General features: G+C 43.6%; 1 protein-coding gene and 1 long non-coding RNA gene across 9 annotated transcripts in view; both read right to left on the bottom strand.

The window, feature by feature from the left end:
- PDLIM5 (PDZ and LIM domain 5) overlaps positions 1-27,763 on the bottom strand; it is a 111,181-nt gene that overhangs the window by 32,658 nt on the left and 50,760 nt on the right. For 4 of the 8 annotated variants that reach the window (XM_085306656.1, XM_085306658.1, XM_085306657.1 and 1 more), the window contains 7 exons: positions 17,055-17,097; positions 15,024-15,391; positions 9,673-9,845; positions 8,043-8,079; positions 5,966-5,995; positions 3,606-3,740; positions 2,760-2,861 (listed from right to left, as the gene is read on the bottom strand). In XM_085306656.1, the coding sequence (XP_085162782.1) occupies positions 2,760-2,861; positions 3,606-3,740; positions 5,966-5,995; positions 8,043-8,079; positions 9,673-9,845; positions 15,024-15,391; positions 17,055-17,097 (888 nt within the window). Of the gene's footprint in view, positions 1-2,759; positions 2,862-3,605; positions 3,741-5,965; positions 5,996-6,408; positions 7,391-8,042; positions 8,080-9,672; positions 9,846-10,119; positions 10,138-12,147; positions 12,165-15,023; positions 15,392-17,054; positions 17,098-27,763 lie in introns of those variants that run through there. The other 4 variants (XM_085306661.1, XM_085306664.1, XM_085306663.1 and 1 more) reach the window with 4 other exon arrangements.
- On the bottom strand, positions 5,182-5,949 carry LOC146594907 (uncharacterized). The gene is made up of 2 exons (XR_014896058.1): positions 5,806-5,949; positions 5,182-5,726 (listed from the first exon to the last, which is right to left on the bottom strand). It is a non-coding gene; the product is annotated as an uncharacterized LOC146594907 (long non-coding RNA).

Raw genomic sequence — 27,763 nt, 5'->3', positions numbered from 1 at the left:
ACGATGATGACGGATGATGGTTTTGTTTTTTGTTTTTTTTAAACAAAAGTTGATGTAGATGTGCCAAACTTGGCAAAAAAGGAGAGCTGGCTGACTTTTAAGTACAGCAGCAGCTACAGTAAATCACTGCTCCTGTCTCCCAAACCAGTGCTCCGGCAGCAAATCAGGGCCACGCTGGGATCCTGCCCTTTTCTGGAGCCRCCTTCAACCTCCCAAAGATTTCACAGAGACTTTACGTAAGCCATAAAAGGGGCATGAAGGAGTGGGGGGAGAAGGGGACAAATCACACCAGGTACAGAGATTACTGTTTTGGTGAGAATATTCTTGGCTGTCTTCTAATCAGAAAGTACCCACCAAAATTCACAGTTAATGCCTAACTCTTGTAGGCATTACTAACTTATATACTGATGGGCTTATACACTTATTGTATACTTGTATCTATAGACAATATATACTGTATATTCCGTGCATGTGTGTGCATAAAATATAACGTATACTACACAGGCAATACTAACTTGTATTTATGACTGTCAGGAATAATCGCATTAACAGCAGGATAAAAGTAAGCCTGTAAAACTGTGAAAAGTACATATATGAGAGAGCAAACTAAAGCAGCTTGCTGGCACTGTATGTGCTTTAGATTAGTTTTATTTCTCAGGAAGTGCCAGATTCTGCAGTTTACGCAGTCTAAAGCTGCCAGGGTAATTATTTAAAGTGATTTTTTTTGCAACTTTCTGGAAAAGTTATAACTGTACCTGAATATTTTTTTTAGTAGTGTTATGCTTATAGGATGCTATTCCATATATGAAATTGAGTAATAATGCACTATAAATTATAGCAATTGGGTATATTACCATACAATTCATCTAGGCTTTCATTAATGAAGTAAAACCACAATTTAAAAAAAAATTATGCTTTATATTATGAAGTCTGCCTTATAAGCAGTGAACCTAGCTCTAATCCAGTAATCAAATCCAGTACCTTCACACAGCAAGCTCTTTCTCCTTCCTGGTGGTTCAGTAGTGGGTGGTACAGACCATAGAGCTTCAGCCAAGAAAAGATGGAGCCCATCAGGAAAATAAAGATCTGTGCCAGTCACTAACGCAGGGTGTTAGTGGCAAAATCAAGTCTACTGACCTTCGGCTGGCCCCTTCTTGCATTTCAAGTCGTACGATATGGCGCTTCATAATTACTCAACACTGACAGTTGTCATTTTAAAACAAATGACTTTTGGAGGTCAGCTTTGGGTATTCTCCAGGCAAAAAGCATTGAAAGTAGCAACATGGACTCAGTAGCAAAGCAAACACCAATATAGCTTATATACCTGCAGTCACAGATCATCTCTCTTTTGAGGAGGGAATCAAATCTATRCAACACTGGCAAGAAATTTATGTTCTCCTTCCCACAGTCAACATTAAACCTTCCTACTACAGCTCTGCAGAAGCTGCTCAGATTTCTGCTCTTCTTGGGTATGAACTACTCATCTTCACTTTTTTCTTTTTTAAACTGCTTGTATAAATACTTTGGCTCTCACCTCGAACCACCATTAGTTAAAGCTACTATAATTCTGCCTCAGTTTACTATCTTARCTACAGGACCAGGTTATCAGCATGCCAGTCTCCTCCTCAAAATCCTATGTGATACTTGAAGTGAATTAGTACTAGAAGGAAGGAAAACCCAAACTGCCTCAATATCCTTACTCTGCCTGCACATGCCATGGTGAGGAACAAGTTGCATAATATGTAATAATCCAAGACCGGTTACTCAAAAAAAGATGAGCTGATAGAGCTAGTTAGGTCACTGAAAAATCAGCTGGGTCGGGGGGGGGAAGTCCCCAGATGCTGTTTAGGGAAGCAAAGAGCACACCAATAACCTACTGGGCGAGACCTGTCCGTGGAGGGCAAAAAAAGTGAAAAACACCCTTGTGCATCACGCCACAGATGAGAAACGTCTCTGCCGGCAAGACCGCTCTCCTGATGCTGCGATTGCCAACAGTCCCGTCATGCCCTGCAAACTGCAAGGGCACCGAACTGGCAGCAGCTCCCTCGGTGCCAGGCCACTTCATCTCCTGGCCCGAGAGGAGACGGGCACCAAGCCAACAGAATATTTAATCCTTAACGGAGCTTCTTTTAAGCAGTAGCTTTGTTTTAGCATTTGGGATTTTGCTTTTTCATCCAGGTAGCTGGTGTTCCTCACACACACAGCCTAAATCCTACACTGCGAAACGCAGTCCATCAGGAAATGCTATCAACCTTCAGAAACAGCACCAGAAAACCCCAAATTACTGTCACCATCTTATACCCAAAGATGATCTCCAAAACATCAAAAAATTGTTAAGAAAAGTGCCAGTGAAGCCATCCCAGGCCAGCGACAGGAAATTTGCCAGATGACCATTTACTTTTCTTCCACTGCGCAGTCGCATAACAGAGTGCTTTAACACAACCATCCACCTTTTTTTTTTTTTTTTTGGATATATTTAAAGGCCCTTTCTATATGTTGAAATAATCTGAATTTAAGGTTTTGAGTTGCATGCTAATACTCTGTCTTATTTTAGTTGGTCTCCATGAAACTGCTCACTGATACGTTCAGCTTTACTTCTCCCGCCCACCATTTCTGGAAGGAGCCCTAAGGAACAGCAGATCAGCAAAGTTCATCTTCAGTGAACGACAGACAACCGTCTCTCCTGCAAGAGAAGTCTAAGACAGATCAACACAAGAGCGAGACCGTYGCTGAACTGCCACCACCTCCGAATGATTTACCTCCCGGGAGCCGCGGAGACAAGGTGCTCAGGAAGCCTGGGAGAGAGAGCGCTGACGGGTGATGGTGCTGCTACAGGCGAGAGCRCTGCTGCGGGCTCCGGTCTAGCACCCGTTGCATTGCATTCACAGCGACAAAACACACACACAGTAAAAGGGTTTTAATCCATACTGAAATAGTATGCCAGACAGGGAGGAAAAAGGGGAAAAAAAAAAAAACACACCTCTGCACGCAAGTGTCAGTACTGTGAAAAAACCCCGAAGTTCACAGASAAGTGTAAAGGAGGGTAATGATGAGGCACAACAGGCTTGAGATGTGCCATGCTTTTAGTGCAAGTTGAGGAGTGTCCTGCTGCTCGTGAACTCCGTAACAACCAACCAGTGTATTTACAAAGATGAAACACATATTTCAGATCACATTGTAACGGTGGAAAACTTTCAGGAAACACCAGAAYCAGCTTCAACTTGTGGTGGGATAAATTCCCCAAGTTTTATATACCTTCTGCTGTGATTTCTTTAGAGTGTTAGATTTGTGAGGGTTAAAGTATGTACTACTTAGTATTTTTTTCATCTCCTTCCACTTGTTGTGACAAAATAAAAATCTAGAAAATGCTGGATTGAAGGCCCGCTCCTTGAGGAACACCCATCAGACATCCCACGGCAATGTGCACAAGTGAAATACAAGGTACAGAGGAATCGCAACCAGAAGTTTTGAGCAGTGTGAGTTAGCTACCTAAGTAGGATTTCGTTTTCTTTGATTAGCATGCAGGATGAAGTGTATTAATAAAGTAGGTAGCCTTAAAGTGCTGCAAATTATTGAACAGATTCAGGAATGACCATGAAGCCGACCTTGTTGGTGGTAAAGGCGTTGATGGCAATTCTGCTACAGGCGGCATCTCGAAAGTCTGAGTAGCTACAGAGGTTTTATCCAGATTATTAGAGGACTCCTCGGCTCCTGTCCCATTAGGCAGATCTGCAGGTATGCTTTACAAACATTTATGACATGGGGTGGGGGGGAAGTCACAGGATTCATGATAGAGGTTATTTTAGCACTGATCAAGAGCGGGACAAATATTTTCTAGTGGCAACAGATTAGCTGAAATGTACATCTGGAAAATCCAGATACAGACTCACTCAGGACGATTAGTTGACTCTACATTTCTAAGACCAAAACTAAATCAGTACTTGGTGGGTCAAAACAGTTAGAAAGTGCTCAACATCAGAAACATGCTTGGAAATTGAATACTGTGGAATTAGAACCAAATCAGCTACTAAAACATGTAAATAAAATTTATGTAAAAGTTAGCCTTTGCCCTTCTAAGCTTTAAGTAACTTGTTTAAGAGGTACAATTTACATATTTGGCTTCAGGGAGGGCTTTCTATTTCAGTTTGCTGTCCTTCCAACAGCTGAAAAGAAATATCCATTCACTCGCACAAAAATTCCCAGTGGGATGCAGTTTAGGGATATATGAAACTAGAAAAGTAGAAATAAAAAAAAAAATCATAGGACATTTGTCTTCGACAATGGCTGAARAGTTGGGATATTCGGTGGTAAACTGATGGGAGAAAAGTTTCCTTTCTGCTGTTTAATAGCAGCTTAGCCTGCCTTCCAGCTGATCGTTTAATTTTATGCTTGTTCATTTATATCAAAAAAAAAATCACATCAGAACACTTCTCCGAGGATCAGCAGAATAGGGGCAATCGGAGACGGGCTGAGGCGTGCTATCCACACCTGAACAGAAAAGCCGGCCTTTTCGCAGTCCCATTCTGGATATTCCGGAAAGCAGCGAGGAAGCCCAGAAGTTAACGTGCAGGGGGCATCCCRGATCCTGGGAGACGGGACGACACCTTTAGAGCGGTAAACACAAGGGCACTGAGGTCCATCAGAAGAGGCTCCTGTAAACATGCACGCGCTCAGGTACGTGCCCATACGGAGAATTCCCGCGGATAACCCTGCAGAAGCGATCCGGATGAACCACGGGCAGTCGGGGACCAGGCGCAGGGCAGCCATCCAGGCAGAAGGAGCAGGCTAACGGGAAAAAGAGTTTGAAGGGCTGCTTTCCTTCACGTTATTCTTCCGAGGTGTTATTTGAGATGCTACTGTTGAGAGACAACCTCTGCGATACGTAAGTAGAACGATGGTGAATTTTTACGACTTTGTTGCTTTTCCTGTAGAGCAGTAACTGTAATACGACATCTTTGAAAAAGTTTTGTTCTCAACACAGGTCAGCTTCACGTTCCTGAATGCAGAGATTTGCCCAGCCATCTTGAAAATATTTTTGCTAAAATAGATGCTGTCTTAATACGGGAAATAGTGTGACACACTACAAAGCATTCACGGGAACTGGCAATTTGCTGCTGAAAATTCATAAGAAACTAACAATTTTGGTAGTTTTTCTTTCACTGTTATCACTTTCTCAACATATAAGACTGCAGCTTTCTAAGTTRCTTTCAATCAAAAACAGAGATAACTGTGCTTTGGATTATTTAGGGAGACTTTTTTCAGTCTCACTAAAGCAATTCATTCTTCAAAGGGCTGAGAGCTAGTAAGACAGAATATATTGGTATATTAAATACCAGCATAAGGGCATTCTCACTATCTAGGAGCATCTCCAAAACACAAAAATATTTGGAGGWCAAACCATTCTACCCTTGGAAAGAATACTTTACAGACAATCTAAGTGGCAAGTTTTCACCGTTTTCATTGCACTGATTATCTTGAAAGCTCTTCTCTCCGGTTATAAAAAAAAACTCCTCTTTAAACCAGCAGAATAATTTTAACGTGGTGTTTTGTATTCCTGCTTTAACGCGCTGTATTCCACTACACGATTACATTGTGGTTGATCAGTAACATGCTTCGTTGTAGTGACGCATGACTCAGTCAGATGAGTTAACGTGACAAAAATCACACTGAACGGCAACTCTCACCCAAAGACCATCTTCAGGGAGACCGCTAAAGCGCGCGTTCCCCTACCCCCCCCCCTGAAGGGCGCAACGGATCAAAACCGATGCAGCCTCCAACGCCGAGCGGCGCTGCCCCAACGGTCACCCCCCCCCCCGCCATCCCAACGGAGTTAATCGTGAAGGGCGTGCAGGACGCGATACGCTTCGGTCCGTCGTTACGGGTGCGATTTTAAGCGCACGTCGTGCCGCGCGCGGTTACGCGTCCGCCCCGGTGGCCGTTCGCGTCAGACGGCTTTGGCCGTTACCTGGAATCGCCGCTCTCCGTTTGGCTTTCCCTAGAGACAAAAAACGACAAACCCGGTGAGCTGCCGCCGTACCGACGCGAACCGGCCGAGAGGGAAGCGCCAGCTCAAAACGCTCGCCCGGCCGCTCGCGACCTTCTCGGCGGACGTCACGAGCCGACGGCGGGTGCTGCTCGGCGCCACTCCTGCTCCTGTCGCGCCCCCCGGCGCCAGCCGGTTCCTCGGCCTCCGCACGCCTTCGACAGCGCAAAAACACGCTGCGTGGTTTTCCCCGCAGCCAGGAACTCCGCTACTCTGATATTCTTGTGCAATTCAGGCTGTCTCCGCTACGCAGCCGGGACGTAGCCACTGCTCTTACTGCCWTCAGCGGAGTCGTTACAAACTACTCTTTGCTAGAGAGGGCTCTGGAAGGAGCCAGAGGACTCGGAAGAAAGAACAGACAGAACTAAGTTAAAAGCAGCTTTTATTAAAATACTCTTCAAGCTTCAAAAAGCATAAATTAATGAACGTGTAGCTATTATAATACATTATTTTACAGGAGAACCATAGGGCCATGAAGATTTTACGAACACCTGAAATCCTAAGAGCTTCGCTCTGAAATAAATAAATACCACGGCCTTATCTTGCTCTTGYTAGAGGTTATGTATCGAAGCCCTTACACGTACACAGCAACGCTCTGCTCAGCTTTTTCTCTTCTTTTCACAATACGCACAGGTCGCTTRTTTAAGCGGCAGGCTCTTTACACAGAACTTGCACTAAAATACTCAGTACTGGCAAACTCCTTCCTGCTCAAAAGCAGTCCGTCTTCATGCGCTACTTCATAAAACATTTACAACCGCTCTAAAACTGGCCTGCGGAAAAGCTACTGAAATCGAAGAACATCATCCCGGTAAGCGCAGTAGTTTGAAATCAGTGTATGCAGTCCCTCCTCTTCTCCTTCTCCCGCCCCCAAACCAAAACACCATCGTTTCTTGCTCTTCCGTTCACTGTTTTCTGCTTTCTAACAACCTACAGTAACTCAAAACTCAGCAATGCAAATGACTCGTTTAAGGCAAAAAAGAACCGCAACAGCCTTCTCCTGCCCCACTTTGCAAGATTCAGTCACCCAAGTCGTTCCGGATTACATATGTATTTTTTGTCAACTAGTGATTAGCACAAAAAACATTTTCATCTCATTTTTACACATCAGTAGGAAAGTGTTAGAAAAGTATAGAAAAAGCTAGAATTTCTCTTGTAGTAAGGCTAGTGAAATACATTTTTCTTTTTTTGCAAAGCAGTTGGAAAAGAAGAAAGGAAATAAATGTTTATATTTAGCTTTTGCAACGTGAGTAAAATCACTGGACATTAAGAACACGTGCTGAGACTTCATGGTGCCAGTCACGTAATTTTGTGTATTTGGGGCTAAAGACGTGGCTGGGAATCTTTTCCCTGTGGAAAGAAGTGATAGAAGAAAAATAAGAAAGAAAGAAAGAAAGAAAGTTTGTCTTCAAGCAGTTTCACAAGCGAGCCAAAGCATGCGATCGCCATGCACTACGCACACCCCTGCATTTCCTTCCCATCTTTCAAGAGTCCATCCAGCCTTAAGCAAAGTCAGTAGAAAGACTCCCAAGGACTGCTACAACCAGTCATTTAKCCGCTAGCGAGTCCCCCTTTTGAACAACACGCCTATTCCAAAGCGGCAAGACAGCCAACACTTGTTCACCATCCAGAACGGTAATACTTTCCAGTTATATCTTGAAACCTGAGCCACACGAGCAAATCAAAAAATGCCTGGTTAGATGTCGGAAAAGAAAACATGTTGACGTGCTGACCTCATACAGAAAACCAAACCAATCCAAGTTTATGGAAAAAAGCTTAAACCCCTGCACAAACATTAATACTGGACTGCACAGAGATTTAAAAGGTTGGTCTATGAAGAAAAATATCTTGATTTTTACATGCTGAAATATGAGGCAAAAAACAAGCAACATTTGAAAAGCACTCAGACCTTCAACAAATGCACCAAACAGTAATGGACTATCAGTCAAGACTCAAGACATGCAAAGTAATAAAGTAACAAAAAGGTAAAACATGAACTCACTTAGTCTTCTTTGCAGTTTCAGGTTCTGGTTCTTTCACTGCAAGGGAACAGAAAATTTTGATTTTCTAAGAAACAAAACAGCACCACTAAAAACTGGCATCCCCCCGGTACCGAAGCATTTTCCACACCGGGAAATTACAACAAGGCTTGTAAGGACTTCTTGACTCTAAATATGCCTTAATGGAAAACATGTATGTCTATAAACTTCAGAAGTCCCTTTGCCAGCCAGATAACCCTAAGGTGGCTCTGCTAGTCTCTGCCTCTTCCCTTGGTGTTGGCACTAGTTAAGGTGTGAGAAGGTGAGTTAAGGTGGTAAAGGGTGGGAATTCAGAGAGATGTCTTCTGGAGGAACATCCAGTATCAGATCATAATCCCAGTGTCTCTACACAGCCATGCCATGACTCCATCAAGGCGCTGCAGAAACACAGATGGGATAAAACTGGAATTTATATTTAGTTTGGCACGTATGGCTGCAAATATATTCTTATATTATTTGTCAACATGATTAATTCACTCACACTGTAAGGGAACACTGACATGTTCCTTGATGTTCAGGTCCCGTATTTCCCTCTCGAAAGGATTAGTGAAGAAAAGAGTCCCAAGAGATACAGAGACTCATTTAAACAGACTAGTGCAAGGCAGGTGCCACAAAACAGTCAGTTACTGTCTCATTTCAGGAGGTTTGTCACATTTGGACAACAGTCCTTATTTGGGGAGATTAGCAGTGGCTTCTGGAGTAACTCTGCCCATGAACATGAGTTGATTTAATCAGCCCTGCTGCCAGGATGGGTCCAGTTTCACCACTGCCCTCTTTTAGTACTAGCTGTGAAAAGTGTAGGAATGAAATAGTCACTCGTATATTAGCTACCTCAGTCTAAACATGACAGAGTTCAAAAGCCCTGACAGCATTTGTGATGGATTTACCCAGCGCTCAGACCCCAGTCAATAAATTACAAGTGGCAGCACGAGATGACATCAAAGTTGTTTCCATATGACGACCGYGACAGACTTTTTCTGCATCCTCAGCTCTACTCTTTATGTATACATACTCATGCCTCCATCCTCTGCTTATGGTATAATATTTCCTTGGAACATACTGAGAAGCTTCAGATCTGTGCTTCTGATCGGCAAAATCACCGCACACGGTAAGCCTCTGTACAACCCTCGAGCGTTTTCTACGGGCCTGAGAAAGTCTCAGAGTTTCTCTAGGCGCTTTCTGGAGGGTCCCCACGGCAGCGATGCAAGAGGGGAAAGCAATAACAAACACGCACCGTCTGCCAGCGTCTTTGGGAATAGGCACAGCAGTTTTAGGCTTATCTAGAACGTTTTAGTACCTAAATAAGCTGGGAGCAATGTCAAGTAATGCTCATGTCCAGAGCCATTCGGCAACTGCTGGAGACGTACAAAAATATTTTCCTATTCCAACATAGCCTCCTCTATCTTTCTTCTTCTAAAGAGCTCACCAAAGTTCTGCCGACTGGATTTATTACCCAGCAGGGAGAGGTTTCAGAGATGCGATTAAATCATTTTATTTTCTTCCCTCCCCCCCCAACCCAACCCACCACACCTTTCAGAACCAGCCGTTCGCCCGAGGCCGCTGCCGTTATTTTGCTAACATCGCGCTACTCACTACGGTCGGTGCCGGTGATCTGGGCAAGGATGCGGAAAGAGCGGGACTGGGTGGTCCCCGTGCGCGGGTGCCAGTCCTCGGTGTCTTCGATCAGCCGCTTCTTGCTGGCGTCGCTGTGAGTAGGCGTGTGGTAAAACTCCGTGTAGGTATCCACGATGTGCTTCCGCGGCGGGCTGCGGCAAGGAAGCGGCGGGGGGAGAGAGCGCGCGGTGAGGCAGGAGCTCCGGCAGGCAGCACCGCCGAGGCGAGGGCGGCCGCGGGCCACGGCCGGGGCGGCGCTCCCCAAAGGCGGCTGCCGCAGGCAACGCTACGCGGGCTCGGTCCCCCGAACCGGGCGGCGATTTCTCACTACTCCAGCCCAACCGAAGGGTTTTTCCCTGCTGCACGGCTGGAACGACTGAACAGGTGTCGGTCATTAACGTGACATTTACGAATTTAAACATTTACCGTTTCGGTGGGTTTTTCCTTGGAGAGGACAGAGTAGGACAGCAAGAGGAACAGTTTTCCCAGCGTGAACAGGAGTGAGAGAGAAAAGGAAAACRAGGGGAGAAAAAAGTAAGAAAGGCGAAACAGAAGTGTAGCTAAGCTAATCTATTGAATTAGTTTTACAAGAGAGAGCACTGAAATCCAATTAAAAGCGATACTCATTCTGCTACCATTAACTTCCCGTTCTTCCATTTAACTTAAACTTACAGCGAGCCCCACGGAGGTGTAAGAGGGGGATTTTTTTTGCTTGTTTCAGTAAAGCAGGGCGGTGTACTTGGTTCTGATCGAGCGCCACGAGCTGCAAGCCCAGGACAAATTGTCCTCTTAGTTTGCAGAGGGCAAAGCACTCGCTGCTCGCAGTGGCCACCAGCTACCCAGGAAGCCTTTTGCAACTAGTAAGGCCGAGATCAGAACCAAGTAGTCTGAAAATACAGAGACGTTCTAATGCACAACGTGGAGGTATCGGTGCTCCATTCCCTCTCTGAAAGTCAAAGACACRGAGCGATTGCTTCCTCTGGAATTCTTCCCCGCAATACTCTATATTATTACCAATCCCTGGGCTAGCAGGCTTGCAAGAAGATGGGGGTTTTGAAGCTTTGCTTTCAATAACTGATTAAAAAACCCATGTAATAGCACTGATCTRTTTACAAAAAGATAACAGAAAACTCACGCTACGTATTTTATCCYTAAATTCCGTGTTAATTATCTCAAAGCATTCATCTGAAAGAGTCTTTRCACATACATTTATTTTTACATGACCTACAGAAGATTAACTTTGCCAAACTAGCTCCCAAGACGTAACAATTCCATTAAAAAAAAATTCTAAAGTCGCTTCTATTTTTGTCACTATTTCTCCACTGYATTTTCATGTCCAAGGTGTTTCTAGTAAAGGAAGGTGGAACACATGAATGAGGATGATTAAGTTATTAATCTGTCAACAAGTTCAAGTCAGGCCTCCTCAATGGGATGCGTTAGAAAATACTTAAGCAATAGCTTCAAAAATGATGTGAAAGGTATCACACAAAATTACAGGAAAAGACTGAATTTACCAAAAGTGATGCAGGATATTAGTGAAGTACTTACACCTCAAAGCTACTGGTGGCRGGAGGGGTACAGAAACAAAGACAGTGGCATTTCCAGGATGGAGTACAAGCAAGGAACACAGACAAAATGAAGTGAAGCGACAGAACAGTTAATGGAAAGGATAAATTCTGAAAATTAAAGCAATACAGTTGCAGAGTTACATGGAAAAGTAATCATTTACATGCAATTGACTATTTTTACAATTAACACAGAGACGTAAGTAGTCTTCCACATTTGTTGCAAGTGCTATTATAAATAAAATATCCTGCTGACTCGTCCCCTCGCCTTCTCTCTCCTTACAGATCCTGCTGCTTCCTTTTTTAAAGCTGAAGATCTCCTGGTAATGACTCATTGAGGCAACAAGGTGGTGCCAGACACAAAGGAAAATTAAATGAGACAGGCTCTCCTGCGACTCAGTCCTGAGGCAAGGGGGCAGAAGGCAAACTAGTAAAACCTCAGCCGTACTTATCAYCCCCAGAGCATACACATAATAATGTACGGATGTTACACTTCCTTTTGCTGTTTGAGTTCGATACCTGGTCCTTTCGCCCATACTCAAAGCATTTATGTTTTAAAATTGTGTTTTGCTAATGTACCAGTTTTCCTTCCATAGCCATAGGTGCAGCAAGAATTTATCAATGCACACAAACATCACACAAATCTTCCGTGGGATTAAGAAAAAAAATGCTGCAAAGCTCAACACAGTGGGAAGCAAGATCACATCATGTCCAATGCAGACCAAAACCACTTACTACATTAACAAGTTACTAAAAGAGCTGAAGCTGTTTTGCAAAGTTTAAATATAGAACTCTGTAAGAGCTATAATAGTGCAAAACAACAACACATGCTGGTTATTTGGACAAGAAAAAAACAACATAATTCAACTCCAGTGCTGTTGATACTAACTTTGTCACTGTTGTTATCTGCAAGGGAAAAAGAAAGGTATTTAACGTGTTAATGCATTCTTTGTTTCTTGAAATAGTTTAGGATCTTCCAAATCCAAGCTCTGGGAAAGCCGTACATCATATAGAGCCAAACACAAAATTACCAAGAACCTATAAGGGAAAAAAGTAGCTCCCCAGCCCGATGTTAAATGGAGCAAAGTCCGTGGACATCTTACCTCTTGTAAGCAGCAGGCACGTTTTCATGCATGGGTTGGCAAGAGGGTCTTTGAAAAAGCAAAATTGCACATTGCCTAGCAAAGCCAGATTGCTTCCTTTTTAAAAGCCAGGACTAAGYAAGGGAACCAGGTCTTCCTCCCTATGCTGAAGTGAAAGCAAATCATTTACTATCGACAAAAGCCACTGTCGGTATGGACAAGCCTCACTATTTTGAGCCCCCAAGCCATATTCTCGGAAGCCGTATTTCACCTAYGGCAAAGTCTGTAAGCATGATTCGCAAGCCGTTATCCTGCAGAAGGTAAAGACTTCACCTCATCTCTGCTCAGTGAGCTACAGGCAACAGCTTTTGCACTGGTGTTTCCAACAGCAGCAGCGACTTCCACACTGCTAAAACGAGGGGAACAATCGGGCCGTCGTCTGCTTCACCTTGTCCCGGATCTCATCTATAGCGCTAAATAAACGCACGATTTCTCCTCGGCAGCTGAATTCTCCAGAGTCCAGTGAGCGTTTATCACTTAGAGTCTATCGGTGCTTTCTGTCAATAACAATTTTTAATCCAAATGATAATTTTTTTAGCCTGCATGATAAGCAGACTTCTGCAAAATCCAGGCAGGTGGTTCTGGTTTTAATCAGGAGTGAGCAATCTGAGACTGGTTTAAACACAAAAGGAGCAGGTTCAGCTCGTTCAAACTTTCAAAAAAAAATTACACACTGCTTACAGCAAGAGCTGTGCTTTTCAAGCACAACAGCAAAAACAGATCCCTGGCTCTCAGATCTATCCCCAAAACACTCTCCACACTGCATGTGGTGAATAACAGGTCAAGAAGATCTTCTGTAAATAGTGTACAACTCTAGTCTAARTAAATTTGCAAAAAGGACAGTGCAACTTCTCTCACTGAATCAGCTCAACACTGTCTYCATGCATAAACAAATTCTTACTCTAGGAATAAGGATTTGATCTGTGCTTGAAAACGAAGCTGCGTATGTTTAGAGATGGGTTTTTCTTTCCTTCCTTTCTAAGGAAAATTAAAAGCAGAGAAGTKAAATGGAATTTATTTCAGATTGATCAATTATTCCAAATTTCAGTATTTTTAATATTTCATAAGTGTCATCAATTCTAGATTAGGATTTAAGTAGCACTTAAATCCAGTTACAGCCCCAACACATTGTTCTAAGAAAGATGGCAAAATTCAGCACATTTTTACAGCTCCAAAGTTTCTCAAAATTTCCAAAATGAGATCTGTAAGGTTGGCGGCAAGACAGGGGTTTTTTAACCCGGCAACAGCGATGCTCTTCAGCCGGCGTTATTTGCTCACTAAGTGTAAGATCAGGGCATTTACCAATGCTCAGCGAGTTGCACTATCTTGATTATTAAATGCTTACTTGATGCCTGCAGCACTTCATTGCAGGAAGACTTAATTTTGTTGCTATTGTTCACTTTTCAGAAGTGATTACCGCTTCAGAGAGCCCACACCTCACACGCCGTTTGCTAAAACGGCATTCCTGGAAAGATGGGGCAGTCTGCCAAAGCGTACTCTGCAAGTCTCCCAGCACCGAGCAGGTCCTTGGGAACTCCTGTTTTTATCCCAGATGGAAGCACACCATCATCTGTTCAAAAGGGAGCCTAAAAGTTACCATGCTGACATAACAGCGTGATATAAAATGCATAAGGACTGCATTATAGGAAAGCACATATGGAAAATATCTGTGCTAAAATATAAAGGGACAGATGCATAAACAAGCTTTTCTCTCCAGAAGAAGCCTGATTATACCCACAAGTAATCTGTTTTGTACGTAAGACGTGGATTTTTCCCCTTCTGCAGGTGTCTTCCTGCAGTCAGATTGGGAGAACCTAAGAAAAGATTGGCACTAGGCCTATTCCCCTTACCCCTTTCCCTCTTGTAAGGGAAAATACTAACCATATTTTATTCAGATATGGGAAATACTAACCCATAGCTAGGTTTTAAGCTCTTAAGASTCRAGACAAAAMTCAAAATTGTTTGGGAAAGCAGAAAGCTGGTCAACGWATGCACCATAACCCAGAACGAGGATGCCTTTTAARTTTCGTTTTTCTGGACTTACGGCCYGGAGATGCCGAGTGATCTGTCAGGGCCCTTTTCAGCTTTCTGCACTTAAGTCCAGGGATTTGCACTGTTAAGCTGCAAAAAGAACCTGTTTAAACCTGATCAACTCCCTTCCGCAAATCCTATCATGCTGTCAAAAGTCCTGTCGCTGGCGGTGGCGAGTCCYGCCGACTCCTCTTGACAGACCGCTCTGCATTGGAGTGCCTGCTGCTTTCGCTCGCCACGCCGCGACTCAAAGCGCACAGCCAGRCATCGGCGCGGACGTTAGTACCGAGCTTCTTGTAAGGTGCAAAACACATCGGTTTGGGATACCGCGGGTCCTGCAAAGAGCRTTTTGTGGTCTGATGCAATTTAGCGGTGAAACTGTAGGATTTCGACCTTAAAAAAAAAGATCGCCACGAATGGCCCCGCTCGGCAGGGCGACGCAACCCTTTTTAACGCCGCCACGGCTTCTCCGGAGACCTGCTTCTGCAAAGGGAGCAGCTCACCCAAGACGTGCTCCATCCAGCCCGCCAACAAGCCCAGCGGCTCTCCTGCGAGGAGCGCCGACGCCCCCCGGCCCCCCGCGGCCACCTACCCGTTCTGCAGTTTACTGTCCCCCTGGGCGTCTCCGAGCCCTCGTCGCGGCCCCTCCGCCGCCTCCGGGGCCGGCTGCCGCGGGACGCTAGCGGCGGCTTTAGCGGCGCCGGGGGCGGCCGCCCGCGGCTCGGCGCTAGCGTTAGCGTGCGGTCCGGGTGCGGCGCGGGGGGCCGGGGCGGCCGGCGCGGGGGGCGCGGGTGACGGGGTGAAGGCGGAGGACGGTGACGGGATGGAAGCGACTTTGGAGGAAGCGACCGCCCCGAACGGCCTCGGTGTCTTATTGTAAGCCACGGCGGCCAGGGAAGCGGCTTTGGGTGCAGCAGGAGAGGCAATGGGCACGGGCTTAACTACTTCTTTAGGTTCTCCCTACGGGAAATAAATAGAAGAGAAACACACAAAAACACGCCAACCACATGCACGTTCCCGAGCAGGCGTGCCTGTCAGTAGCAGGTATCTTTTTTGTCGGCCCAGCYGCAAGCTTCACCAATCCCGCAGCAACAGAAGTGAAGGGAAGACGAGCCATGCCTCCCGGGGAAGGGACCGAGCCACACGTGCACGACGAACCTGGAAGCCCGAGATGCTCCCTTCTCTCGTCTCCTCCAAGAGGCACACGCCACAAAGCATATTTAAGACAAACTCTGCTGCAAGACCCACCGGGTAATTCACGTGGAAAATATTAGTGGGTGTCATTTAAATCCACACCCCATCTCTCAAACCCAACGATACGTGTCTTCTCCACACACGGACAGTACACGTGTGCAAACACACGTGCTAGACATTGGTCTGCTGACAGGGCCCATAGCAAGAGGGAGGATGYGGAGCTCTGCAGCCCGTTTATTAGAGGCCAGAGCCTTGGGACTAGGCAGACTTTTCCAGGTGTGTCCCACCGACGTGACCCTGCCCCATGTGAACGAAGGCTTTCCAGGCAGCCGGTGGGAAAGGACGCCCTCTGATCTCACGAGCAGCTGAGTCATAGGCAATACGTAACTCAGGTACTCAGGTTCTGCAAGGGCTGTAACTGCTGGAGAGAAGAAGGTGTCAAAGGCTGATACCCTCTCACACACTTGCAACATATTTACAACGCAAACCGACTTACAATAAAACCATACCGGGAAATAAAACTATGGCTGTTTTGTTTCTGAAATTACTTTGGGGGCGGAGGTGCGAGRAAGCAACTTTTTGCTCCTTTTTCTCTCTTTAAGAGACAGTCTGTTTACAGCAACAGCAGATGAAAAAAATTGTTTCCAATCGTACTCTCCAGCTTATTCCAGATTACCCTGCAAGCTTTTGCGAAAGCTTTCTAGCAAGGTGGTATGTTTTAAGTACAGGGTGCAGCAGCATCTGTATACAGTACAGAGGCAAGTCTCACCCTKCGAATGTTCAACTTTGTCAAGTTTCTCCCCAGTTTTGATGATATGCATTAGAGGGGGAAGCAAGTCCCCCAGCTCCTTCTAGTATTTGAAAATATTCATTCATATTAAACTCATCCAAAAAAGATGACTTCTTATTTACCCCTGCCAGATCAAAATACTCCATATATATACACGTTTATGTTTTTGCTGGGAGCTTTGCTTTAATGCAGTGGTTCCCAGATTGCAGCCTCTCAGATTGGGAATCAGAGATTCACAAAATAGTAATACACTATACATTATTGAAGCCCACTTCAGAGGATTTTCAAGCACAGTTTTATGAGAGGGATGCCAGGTCCTCTGAAAGCACTGTCAGGTTTGGAAATAGCCTACTTAGCAAAAAGCAGCACTAGTTTTAAAAAATTTGGGAAGCTGGAAGACAACACATTTACCTGCACCTTTTCATGGATAATCATTTGACAGCTCTCAAATTTCTTTTGGAAGGGAAAAAAATCACTCCTAGGAGTGCAAAATTTGAATCTTTGCATGACACACAGCAACTGAGTGTGCTATACTGAAAGGTGAGTTTGAATGACAGTTCTCATCAACAGCAGGGTTTGACAGATGGGGAACAGTTAGTGCCACATGCTACATTTCTTGGCTGTTGATAATGAACATACCTTTTGCACTTGAACAGGATCTGGTTTTGGTACAGTTGCCACTCTGGAAGAGAAAATACACACACAATCTTGAAAATCAACTCTTCAACGGTTAAGCTTCTCCCTCTTCCAGCTCACCACATCCACCCACAGACGTATGAGTTATGTTTTTGTTTTCCTTCCTTAGAAGGAAGAAAACATTATCCGAGTTAAACCTACAACACTGTGGTTAACACAGGACAAAAGCACAAACAAACTGGATGAACTTATCCAGATATAACATTAAAAGCTTTAACATCTATCAGTAAATACTGTTTGATTTATGTTAAAATGATACCATATCACTGGCTAGGAGACACTAGCTCAAGTTTGCTTATTGTTTTTCTTCCCTTCACATGAAATGGTATCACATAACTCAAAAGTTCCGGGCAGACAATTGAGTTTTTCACAGAGCATAACCCTCATTCAGGGTTAAAACATAAAACTTTTCTTAAGCCTCCCCCAAGGATTGCTATCAAATTAAGAAACATGGAAACTTTTTGCATAATGTTGAGTCTTCAAAGGTAGGTAAGCCTGATGCAACTCGAACGCCACAGCAGATAGAAAAAAAAAAGACATAACAAACAAACAAACAAAAAAAACACTTCTCCCAAACAACGAATGTGTCGACACGTCCGCGCAGTGGTGGGCAGCAGAGGAAAGAGCGTGTTGGGAAGCACAAAGAAGAATCAACAGGTTTTTTTACACCAAAAACCTTTTAACTGGCAGCATACCAGGGGGGAAAAGCATCTCATTTCGCTTACAGGTCTTTTTTTCAGATTTGCACATATATATGCGCAAAAATATACATACACACACTGCAGTTTCAAAACCCAGCCCACTAACTTCTTGTGCACAAACATTGCTGCTGATATGCCTTAGGCTCCTCTCGCGGTTTCAGTAGAAAAGTGGCTTCCTGTCACATTCCAAAACATTTCTTGCTGCATTTGGTAGCTTCCCAGAAAAACTAGCATCCCACAAACTGTCCAAGGAGCCGTAATTACATCCCGAGTGAAACCAAACAACCCTGATTTCCTAAGCATCTTTTAAATAGGCTTCTGAAGAGCTGGACTGTTATTTCTAAGAGATAAATTGCTGGGTAGGTGCAAACATCAGTTTAACTGGAGATGAGCTAACGGAGGCTATGATTTAATTAAACACCTCTACTGCACAGACCAGTTTTACCATCTCCAGGAGGAAAGCACGGAGGGCTGGACTTGAACGAGGCCACACTTGGCAYACTTAGCTGTGGTCTTCACAGCTTTCACGAGGTGAGCAGAAAGCGGGTTTTGTGCCTTCTGAAGAGCAGGTCTGGTCCCCTGTTTCCCCCAGGGTTTCAAGCTCACACCTGCCACCGCGCCAGGCTGCATCCACCAGTGCTCCGAGCTGCAGAGCTGGCAGCAGCAAACGCAACAAGCGGCAGCAACGCCAATGCATACCAAAACGTTTCTTCCCTTTAAGGACTAGAGTTATCAGGAAACTTGTATGTCAGTCTGCACCTTAGCCACACATWTTTTGATAATGTAACTTTGAATATATTGAATACTCACCAAACTAGCACAACAGTTWAAAAAAAAAAAAAAAAGATACTCATTTTTCAAGTCAACCACCATATTTAATGATTGAGAAAGAAATTTCTATTTGCTACAGTTGGACTCTGACAAACATACTGAACAAACAAAAACATACTGAAATTTTCCTTTACAAAATAATTAAATCTGAGGTCGCAATGCATGAGATTGCACTATATTCATCTATACAGAACGGAATTTTTGCTCAGCGCCATTTCCAAATCATTTGAAGACATACTTGCTCTTCAAAATTCATGTTTAAAAATACCATATACCAAAAAAAAAAAAAGCGCTCTTGATAACCAAAATGTTCCCAATGTTCTTTTAACATCTGGAGTCAGACAGCATACCATTACTTTATTTCTCCTAAACATACTTGAAACAAGGACATAAATTTGTGTGTCCCAGACATACTTCAAACAATTTTACTTGGCCTTGTTGACTTCAGACCATAATCAGACTAAAATCTGTGATTTATCCAGGATTACATACAGAAAGTGCTCACCCAGCAATGTGAGCCACCAAGATCTGAATGTGAAAAATGTGCGGTGGTTAGACAAGACAGTACGAAAGGAAACGCACAGCTCAAGCTCAAAAGCAAAACACCTCCGACATGCACGCATTTAAGAAAATGCTTGCTTTGCAGCTTAAAGCTTGACCATTGCTCTATGGATTACGATAGCTACTTCTAAGTTAGCAAAGAAAAAAAGTAACTTAACCGTGGACTCTTGTRCGTTTTTTGAGGTGGTAGCACATAGTTTCCCAGCCTAACCTAAGCGCGTCAGGATTTCTTGTTTTGGTTAAGCAGACTGCATTAACCACTGATCATAAAGGCTTTCGCTTGCCTCGTTACTTCCCGTTAAAAGAGTAGCATAGGTCGAAGCAGAAAAACATCTTCTGAATGACTTAAAGTGTTGTGTGAACCAATATCCTGAACTGCTGGTTTTAAGTAACATACAAAGAGAAGACACAGCCAAGGCAAAAGCTTGGTATAAATGCTTATTATAAACCGCGCGCTCAGAGGATGCTGGCAAACCATGGCTGTGGGAGCCAGCTCCAGGCTGGAGCTGCAAGCGTCTTGGGAACCATTAGACCCAACAGGAATACAAGCAGCAGCCACCAGTTCCCGATGGCCCTAGGTTTTACACATACTTCTCCATCAAGCTTGTTTGTCCTTTCAAAAAAAAAAAAAAAAAAAAGCTATATTTAAGCTGTGTAAACAGTTCATTCAGACCAAACATGATCGGATTTGCTCTGTAAACATACCACAAGCTGGTCCTCCCTGGTGAATACTTTTGTGACATTTAATGCAAGTCAAAACATTCCAGCTTCCTGCACAGCCTTATTAGGAAATCAAATTGGTCTGCTCCTCACTGTAAGCAACATACCCAGCAAAAACTATTCATTCTTTAAATTCCCATTTTATTCCTTTCCTTTACAAGTATTTCACCCATAAGAACGTGCCAACAATGTAATGGGATCCTTCTATAATTACTAATACCTAGAAAAATCCATAATTAAATCCAAAGTTACAGTATTTCATGCTACAGTAATGGACACCATACCATTTGGTGCGCCATCTCTAAAGACTGACCATCAGCACAAATACTGCAATCCCAATAGGCAGAGTGATGGAATCACAGTCAATATAAAGCAGGACTCTTTGGACAAGTCTCAGCTGTCCTGCACGTACAACCCCAAAAGGGAGGCCCAAACCCACCAGCTGACAAATCTGGAAAGCTTCACTAAATCCAAACTCCAAAAGATGTTTGCAAGTTAGTCTCTCTTCTCTCCACTTCAAGTCCCATCATGCTGGTCCTTCTACCCCTTCTACGGAGGCTCTATTATATTCACAGCTTTAAAAGCACATGCAAAACTCAACAGAAAAATCACAGAGAGGTAACAGCATTYATTAGCCTGGCTATAAATAACAGAAATACACAATACCATTATTAACATAAGCATTTAGATTTTCCTATCTCTGTGTCTTAAAGGATTGTTCGTAAAGTTAATCTGAGATACAGCAACAACAAACTACAAAAATCTTCACTCCTAAAACAAAGTTCAGGCTGGGTGAAGGTKCAGGAGAGCTTTCTGCAAAWTTTAAACAGGTTTCCCTCCTTTCTAATAGGAGGAAAAAAAGAAGGATCCYCTCCCCCCTGCATTTTCAAAATTAACTCCTTTTTTCCTAGCTGATCAATCAGGATATAGTTTTTGGCAGTAGGTATTATATCCCTGAGAAGCCACTAGTCAGATCTTCTTTCTGAAAATCTGATCCTTTAATGGCTTTACCGTTTCAGTCTACAGTTCTGGCTTTTTGCTTCTCTGTATTTCTAGACGGCAGTTAGCTGACAGGGTAGAAAGCTAAATGCATTTGCTTCTCGAAAACTAGCCAACTCTCATGAAAAAAAATGACAGGCAGAAAATGTTTAACATATATAACAAGCTGGGACTTTTATTAGGGGTTATCTGAACAAAAACAAATGCAGACGTAATTTAAAGCAAAGAAAAAAGAGCTATCCAAATATTTCTTTTCCTAGACCAAAGCCCTTTCTCTATTACAGACATAATTCATTTCTTACCAACCTTGCTCTGGATCACAGCAATGGAAGGGAAAAACATTCTTCAGCTTGCTCTTCGTTATAGCGCCTGCGTTACCAGAAACGGTCGTCTCAGAGACACCGGGCACTGGAGCAGCCTGCCAGGCAGTAACGTAACACACGGCTACGTTTCCCACAGGTTTCTAGGAACACACAGCAAATGCCCCAAGCAACACAAGGTGGCAGATCGGTGCATGCCAAAGGGGAGGCAGCAGAATTACCTTTAAGTACTAAATGAGAATACTCAATGTACGGGAATCCTTCACCCTCATTAAAAAAAAAAATATTAAAAAAAGGAGATGACACTTCCCCTTCCCCCCTTAAGACACACGGCAGCGTTCTCAAACCAATGGTCATCATGCTTGGTGACACATCAACAGGCTGCTTTGGGCCATCAGCGACAATTTTATCTCTTAAGCCCCTCTTATTGTTACGGTTTATTGTATTATTATTTTCACTTGGTTGAACCAATTTAGTTGATGTCCAATTATGCCATTATCCAAATATGGAAGGAGCTTTATTTAAAAATAATTTCTGAGAACATTTAACGCAYGTAATTGCCAAGGAACCGTTCATTACAGATACAACGCACAGTTACATGCCGACCGGCTGCTTACGGAAACAAAACCAGTGCTAGAAGAGAGCTAAGCTGGGACACCAATCTGCTTTACTCCACGCACGATGGMATTTCAGACACTATATAGCTCAAGGCATCTCGCTGCTAACCTCTCCCATCCCACAAACTCACTCTCACGCGCAAAGTGCACTCCTTCTCCTCTTGCCCCAGGAAAACAGGCCACAGACTGGTGACAACTTGCAAGAGTTAAAACGCAAAGCCCAGCCTGCACACCGTTCTCCCAGCATTAAGAAAAACAAAAGCGTTCCTGTCGATTCTCGGTTTATAGCTGAAACGACAGAAAAATACTCAGAGGGGGGATTTTTGAACAACTTAAACCTCAATCTGAAAGAACTAGTGTTCAGACTTTCGGTCTTCACACACTTTGCTGAGATATATTTAATGGACTAGGCTGAGAACACTGGTATTTTTTTCTTGACAGAAGAATATGTATCACCTCTGAAACACTGCTTTTTTTATATTTAGCCTAGGAGTCTTAGCTTGGGAATCTCTCTCAACTGACTTTAAATTTTCAGCAAGCTTAAAGAGGGGAAAKGAACATAATGCAACATGTCAGTATTTTACACTGGGTTTATGCTATGTAATACCTTCATGTCCTCACACCGCAYGCTCCTCCAGGACATCAGATTAAGGTAGATAGAAACAAGAAAAATTATGTTCCTCCTTTACTGCTCATTTGATATTCAGCCAAATCGATCCTAGGTGCTCTTCTYAAACTTAAATACAGCCTGGGAGTTCATGATTATGTGCTAAAACAAACAGTGCTGACATTTTAGGGGAGGCAGAAGCTGCCTTCTCCTCCAGTATTCCCACCCACAAAGGATCAGCTGTTTTCAGGACCTCCCAAAGGCAACCACCGCTCATAGTCTCATTCCTGCGGTCTGTGGCAACCCCTACTGAACACATTTGTAAAGGAAGTTTAAGTGCAGTCAGATAATATTTTATTCTATTAAAACAAAACCAAAAACAAGCAAAAAGCAAAGGAAAAATACTGTGGAGCTTATCTCACTTACCTTCTCACTGACAAAGACTTTTAAAAACATGCTTTCAACCCCCCATTAAGGCAGACAAGGTTTAGAAACCTCRAAACCCCATGCACATGACCTACTGAATTACTTGCTATCTCCTCCAGGTACTTCACGTAACTGGGTGATGTGATCACTAGGACCTGAAGCCGACCGAGGTGCAGCACAGGACAAACGCTTGGACCCCAGAAACATGATGCTCCTGCCACCGAAAATGGCCATTTCTGGTTTCATGCGAGGTGAAGTCCAGGACCATGGTGGGATTTCTTGCTCCAGCTGAGGGCTGGCACTTGGACGCGGAGGAGGAGGACATCCATCTGTGCTGCCCACTACTCTCTGGGCAGAGGTGGGACAASGAGAGCGCAGCCACTACCAAGTTATGTCCTGCATGATGCAGGCAGATTGCTACAGGTAGTCCCAAAAAACAAATATGGAGCCAATTATTGCAGCTCAGGGTGCCAAAATCCTATCCCCTAGCTCACTAGGTGGTAATCCCATGTTCTCCCCGATATGCTACTCATGAGCAATGGGGAAACCACATCTGTAATACTAGCTTGTCCCTCTCCTTTAGTGGCTCTTTCTTATCAGTTACACCTTGCTACTTTTTTGTAGATTTTTAAGAGACTATTCYAAAAACTGCCTTGCTGAGTAACAATGTCTACACCACATTGAAATGCAAATACCGAGACAGAATCAAAGGTCTTCAGCATCTGTACCCCAGCTTATAATGCAGTGGAAGCTATACGTTTACTGTCTTTAGAAGTGTTTACTAGATGTTAATTCTAACACAACAAGCTACCTTTTAAAAATAACAAGCTTAAAAAAAATAACACAGGTCTAAATGACTCGCAGATATAGTCATTCCTCCAAAAACCTCAAAACAAAAAAACAAAAGAAAAGCTAGACTAAGTGCTGACTTCAGTCTATCATGAAATCTAGGTTATAATTTAGGGGATTCAACATTTAATATACTATTTTTTTTCCARTGCTTTCCACAATATAGTGACTAATGTTTACGTTACCTCCTTCGTCTAAAAATCGGCTCAAATAAGCTCAAAAGTGCAGCCGCACGTATTTGAACTGAAAGTCATCATGGCAAACAGCCTCCTCCAACCCCACAGCATCCCCTTATTTGGGAATGGCTTTCATAATTGCATAGCTGGGAAACAGCATTTATATCAAGTTCCTTCTCTCACATGAAGTAACTGGCAATTTAGACAGCCATTAGATAACACAATTTTACTTCTTTCGGAAGCTAGAATCATCTTCTCTCCTCTACGAAGCAGCTTGCCCATTCATGGCTTTATAAGGAAATATGAAAAAAAAATATTGTGGAAGAGTAGGTAACCAAATGAGATGAAATCTCGGTTTCAAAGATGCCCAGGCAGCTACACCAAAAGAAGAGCCAAGTCCCTCTTCCTGACACCAGCGGCAGGAAGAGCCGTCAGCTCGCGTGGACGCCCAAAAGGCCGCCCAGGTTGCTTCGGTCTAATCTCAACYGTACCATCAGGCCTCCCGTTTCTTGCTGGCCCTTTATTGTGATGCTGCAACAATTTGAGCAACCTAATACTACAGTTAGATCAATACGGTGAAGGTTTTGGGAAAATTGCTCCTCTGGAGTTCCATACTAAAACCTTTTCTTCACTGTAGGGGGTACTTTGGCATTTGCAGCTGTGCATCTCCAGCTCTTTCTGAACTGCACAGACATGTCCCCAGCCTGTCCCAGCTGCTTGGCTGACTAAATCAGGAAAATCATCGAGCCAGAGCCTGGTCCAGAAAAGCCAGAGGCATGGCAGAAATCACTAATAAAGGCACTGGAGACAAAATACACCAGAAAGGATCAACTCTATTCTTTCTATGCTATGGCTTTAATTCGTTCCCATTGGGGTCAATAATATCTTTTAGCATCTGTCTAACTCCTGAATGTGACCTACCACCAAAACAGCAAGTTTTTTTCCTTAGAAAACACATCAGTCCATCAGACACCTCCTTCTCTCCTCCTACTGCACTCCAGCAGGGAGGGATGACATTGGCCCTCGTGGTACCTCACCTCGGGGTCCAGCTGCCAAGGTGCCTTCCTTCTCCCACTACATTATGTTTATTACAGAACTAATTTAATGTTCCACTTGCCAGAAGACATTAAATTTTCCTCTACAGTTCCTTGCTTTTGTTGGCCTTTATCATTTCCATGTATTGTTTATATATTTATATATTTAAGGTCATAGGTTTAATAAYGCGTATTGCAGGTCTAGCACGCCGATAAAAGCTATGCATGCCTGGACAAGGCTGCCTATTGTAGCTTTAGGTGTCTAAACATTTCCATCCGAAAGACGTCTTATAAGAAAGCCTCCAACTATTGTTTCTAAAGGCCTCAGGTTAGCGTGGCCAACAGGTCCCACCACACCTTTATGAGAAAGCAAAGTTGAAGTCAGAGCGGCTGCCAGGGAAGATTCTGCAGCTGGAAATTATTTTTTTTTGCTGCAAGAGCTAAGCAAGAAAAATTACAAAGAAACACCATCTCAAATAGTTAATTCCTGTTGTCCACACATGAGCCAAGGGCGATGGAAATTCTAACGTTCATTTACGTAAASGTACACAAATCTCCTGCATCATTCGGAGCAACAGCAAAAGAMGTGAAAATGAACAATCCCATCTGACCCAGACTAGTCCAGCTAACCGAAGAGCTTTCCCTTCCCACAGTCYTAGCCATAGAAAAGTAGTTTTTACCCTTTTCTGCTCAAAATACTTAGGGAATTACATTCAGAGCATGCACACAGGCATATGGAGCAATTAACTGCTTTTGTGAGTGCTTTGTGAGCGACTAATCAGTGATGCAAAGCTGATGCAAAGCACTGGACAGTCACAAAGCCTGTTGAGACTTCCCCACAACGCGGCAAACTACTTGTGTTACGAAGCAAGACAAAAATAAGCAAGCAACCTTTGACAGGAGCAACAAACGTTTCTATTGCCTCACGGGGTTTTGCAGTTCTGTGCTACAGACATGACTTTCTACTGCTAATACCCTGGAATTYTTCAAGGGCTGGAATTTTTCAAAAWCTGGACAAAAAAGACTTTTTGCAGAATTCAGCYGCACAGGGGAGAACATCTGCATTTGCAAAGATGGATTTTCTTTTTTCCYTGCAGGTGGATATTAGACTAAAACCAAACAAGACAGGAAGGTTTCTTATTCAACATCTGATTTCATCTTTTTTACGCTACATAGACTGTCTTTTCATACATCATTTTCTATGTTTTACATACATTCTCCTCTCACTCACCTGCCCGTGTTGTACTACTATGAATTACTTGTCTTCTCTTCAGGAGGTGAGCACTTTAACACTTTCCTTCTCYGTTTATAGATGCTGTACTCTGCAGGTACCAAGCACCTTTCTGTTAGATGGTGCAATGGTGCAATATCCAAGTAAACTTCCAGCAGTTGCTCTCAGCTTCTGTTTAGCTTTCTTTCATACCTCCTCAGAAACCTACATACCTGAAAACTTGCTTACTTTTCCCAGCATTACTACAAAGCCCATCTTTCTTATGCTGTTATATTTTCATGGTACTGCGACATCTTTCCGGGGCACGTTTACTTTCCACGCTGCCAACTATTTATTTCTTCTCATCACATTATCCGCTAGAACAAGGCAGCAAGAGTCTTGCTCATGAGTCAGGACATGGCAGCTTTGATTCTCAGCAGCTGAGAGATGATCTTGCATGGCATAGGACAGGATTTATTTAAACAGCGTCTCATTTTTTCCTATGGGCAGATCCTTAGGAACAGTTTTWTCTAACATCACTGGGGCAACTCATGGATCTACCTTATTCTTCTCTTCTTTACATCCCATATTCACATAAGTTGCTACCTGAATTTGAAAAACTAAACAAATRCTTTAGGTTACCTGCACAGGGACTATATACATAAATTACTCATCCAACTCTCTTAGTTAACTTGAGCTATTTTTAGCACGTGGAGGATGCAGCACATTTTTAAACCACATAAGCTTCTTTTAATCCATTTAGAGACAACTGTCTCCTAACAGATCATCGCATATCCTTTTATAATTAAAGAATGCCTGCAAGTTAGCATCACAAACCCGGCATGCCTGAGCGAGGTGCTTTTCAAAGGAAAGTAACAGGTGTGGGACACGCTCTTCATTCGGAAAACAGAAGCGTAAATAGAGACGAGCGACATCGCTTGCGGCCCCCAAACGGTGGGCTGACGCGTGTGTACGAAGGAGGAACGGCACAGACCGCGCAGCGGGCTCGGGAGCAGGTAAACGCCCCCCCGTACAGATGTGCAGGGCCAGATTCTGAGCCGCAGGGAACCCACGGAAAATTACTCCCCCTCTTTAAGATCACAGGAGCCAGAGGAAGCCAGTTTTCAAAACCAAGACCAAAATAAATGACTTATTCTAAGTACATGCATACAAAAAAAGCAACATCGTCTGAAAAAGGTGACACAGTTTCAGCCTCACGTACTATTCAAATTCGCCGGGAAGAAATGTTTCAGCTTCCCAAAGTGCAAGCTTTCCCACTTATCTCGAGTTGGCCAAAAGCACAGGAAGCCCCACTGTTCACGCACAACCGCCAAACCATTGCCAAATCCCAAGGCTACTTCAGGTTCTGGGAAACCAACCAACAGCGCTTTAAAACTATGATCAGAAAACTTTTGGACCTGGGTCAAACAGTTATTACTCCAGCTTGCTGTCTCTCTGTCAGTCTCTTTGGACTATTGAGATCAGGAGACATTTGACTCACGCTATCATCGGAGAATCAAAATCAGCTACAAGTGCGCTCTGCCTAACTTTTGCAAAGAGTCACCATTTTGTCGCTGTTCTATGTTTCCCACTTAATACTC

The sequence above is a fragment of the Rhea americana genome, unplaced genomic scaffold, assembly GCF_003343005.1.
Source record: "Rhea americana isolate MKP2758 unplaced genomic scaffold, rheAme1 scaffold_244, whole genome shotgun sequence".
Taxonomy (NCBI): domain Eukaryota; kingdom Metazoa; phylum Chordata; class Aves; order Rheiformes; family Rheidae; genus Rhea; species Rhea americana.
Note: the sequence above shows the minus strand (reverse complement) of the source record. Positions and strands in the feature narration are given on the sequence as shown.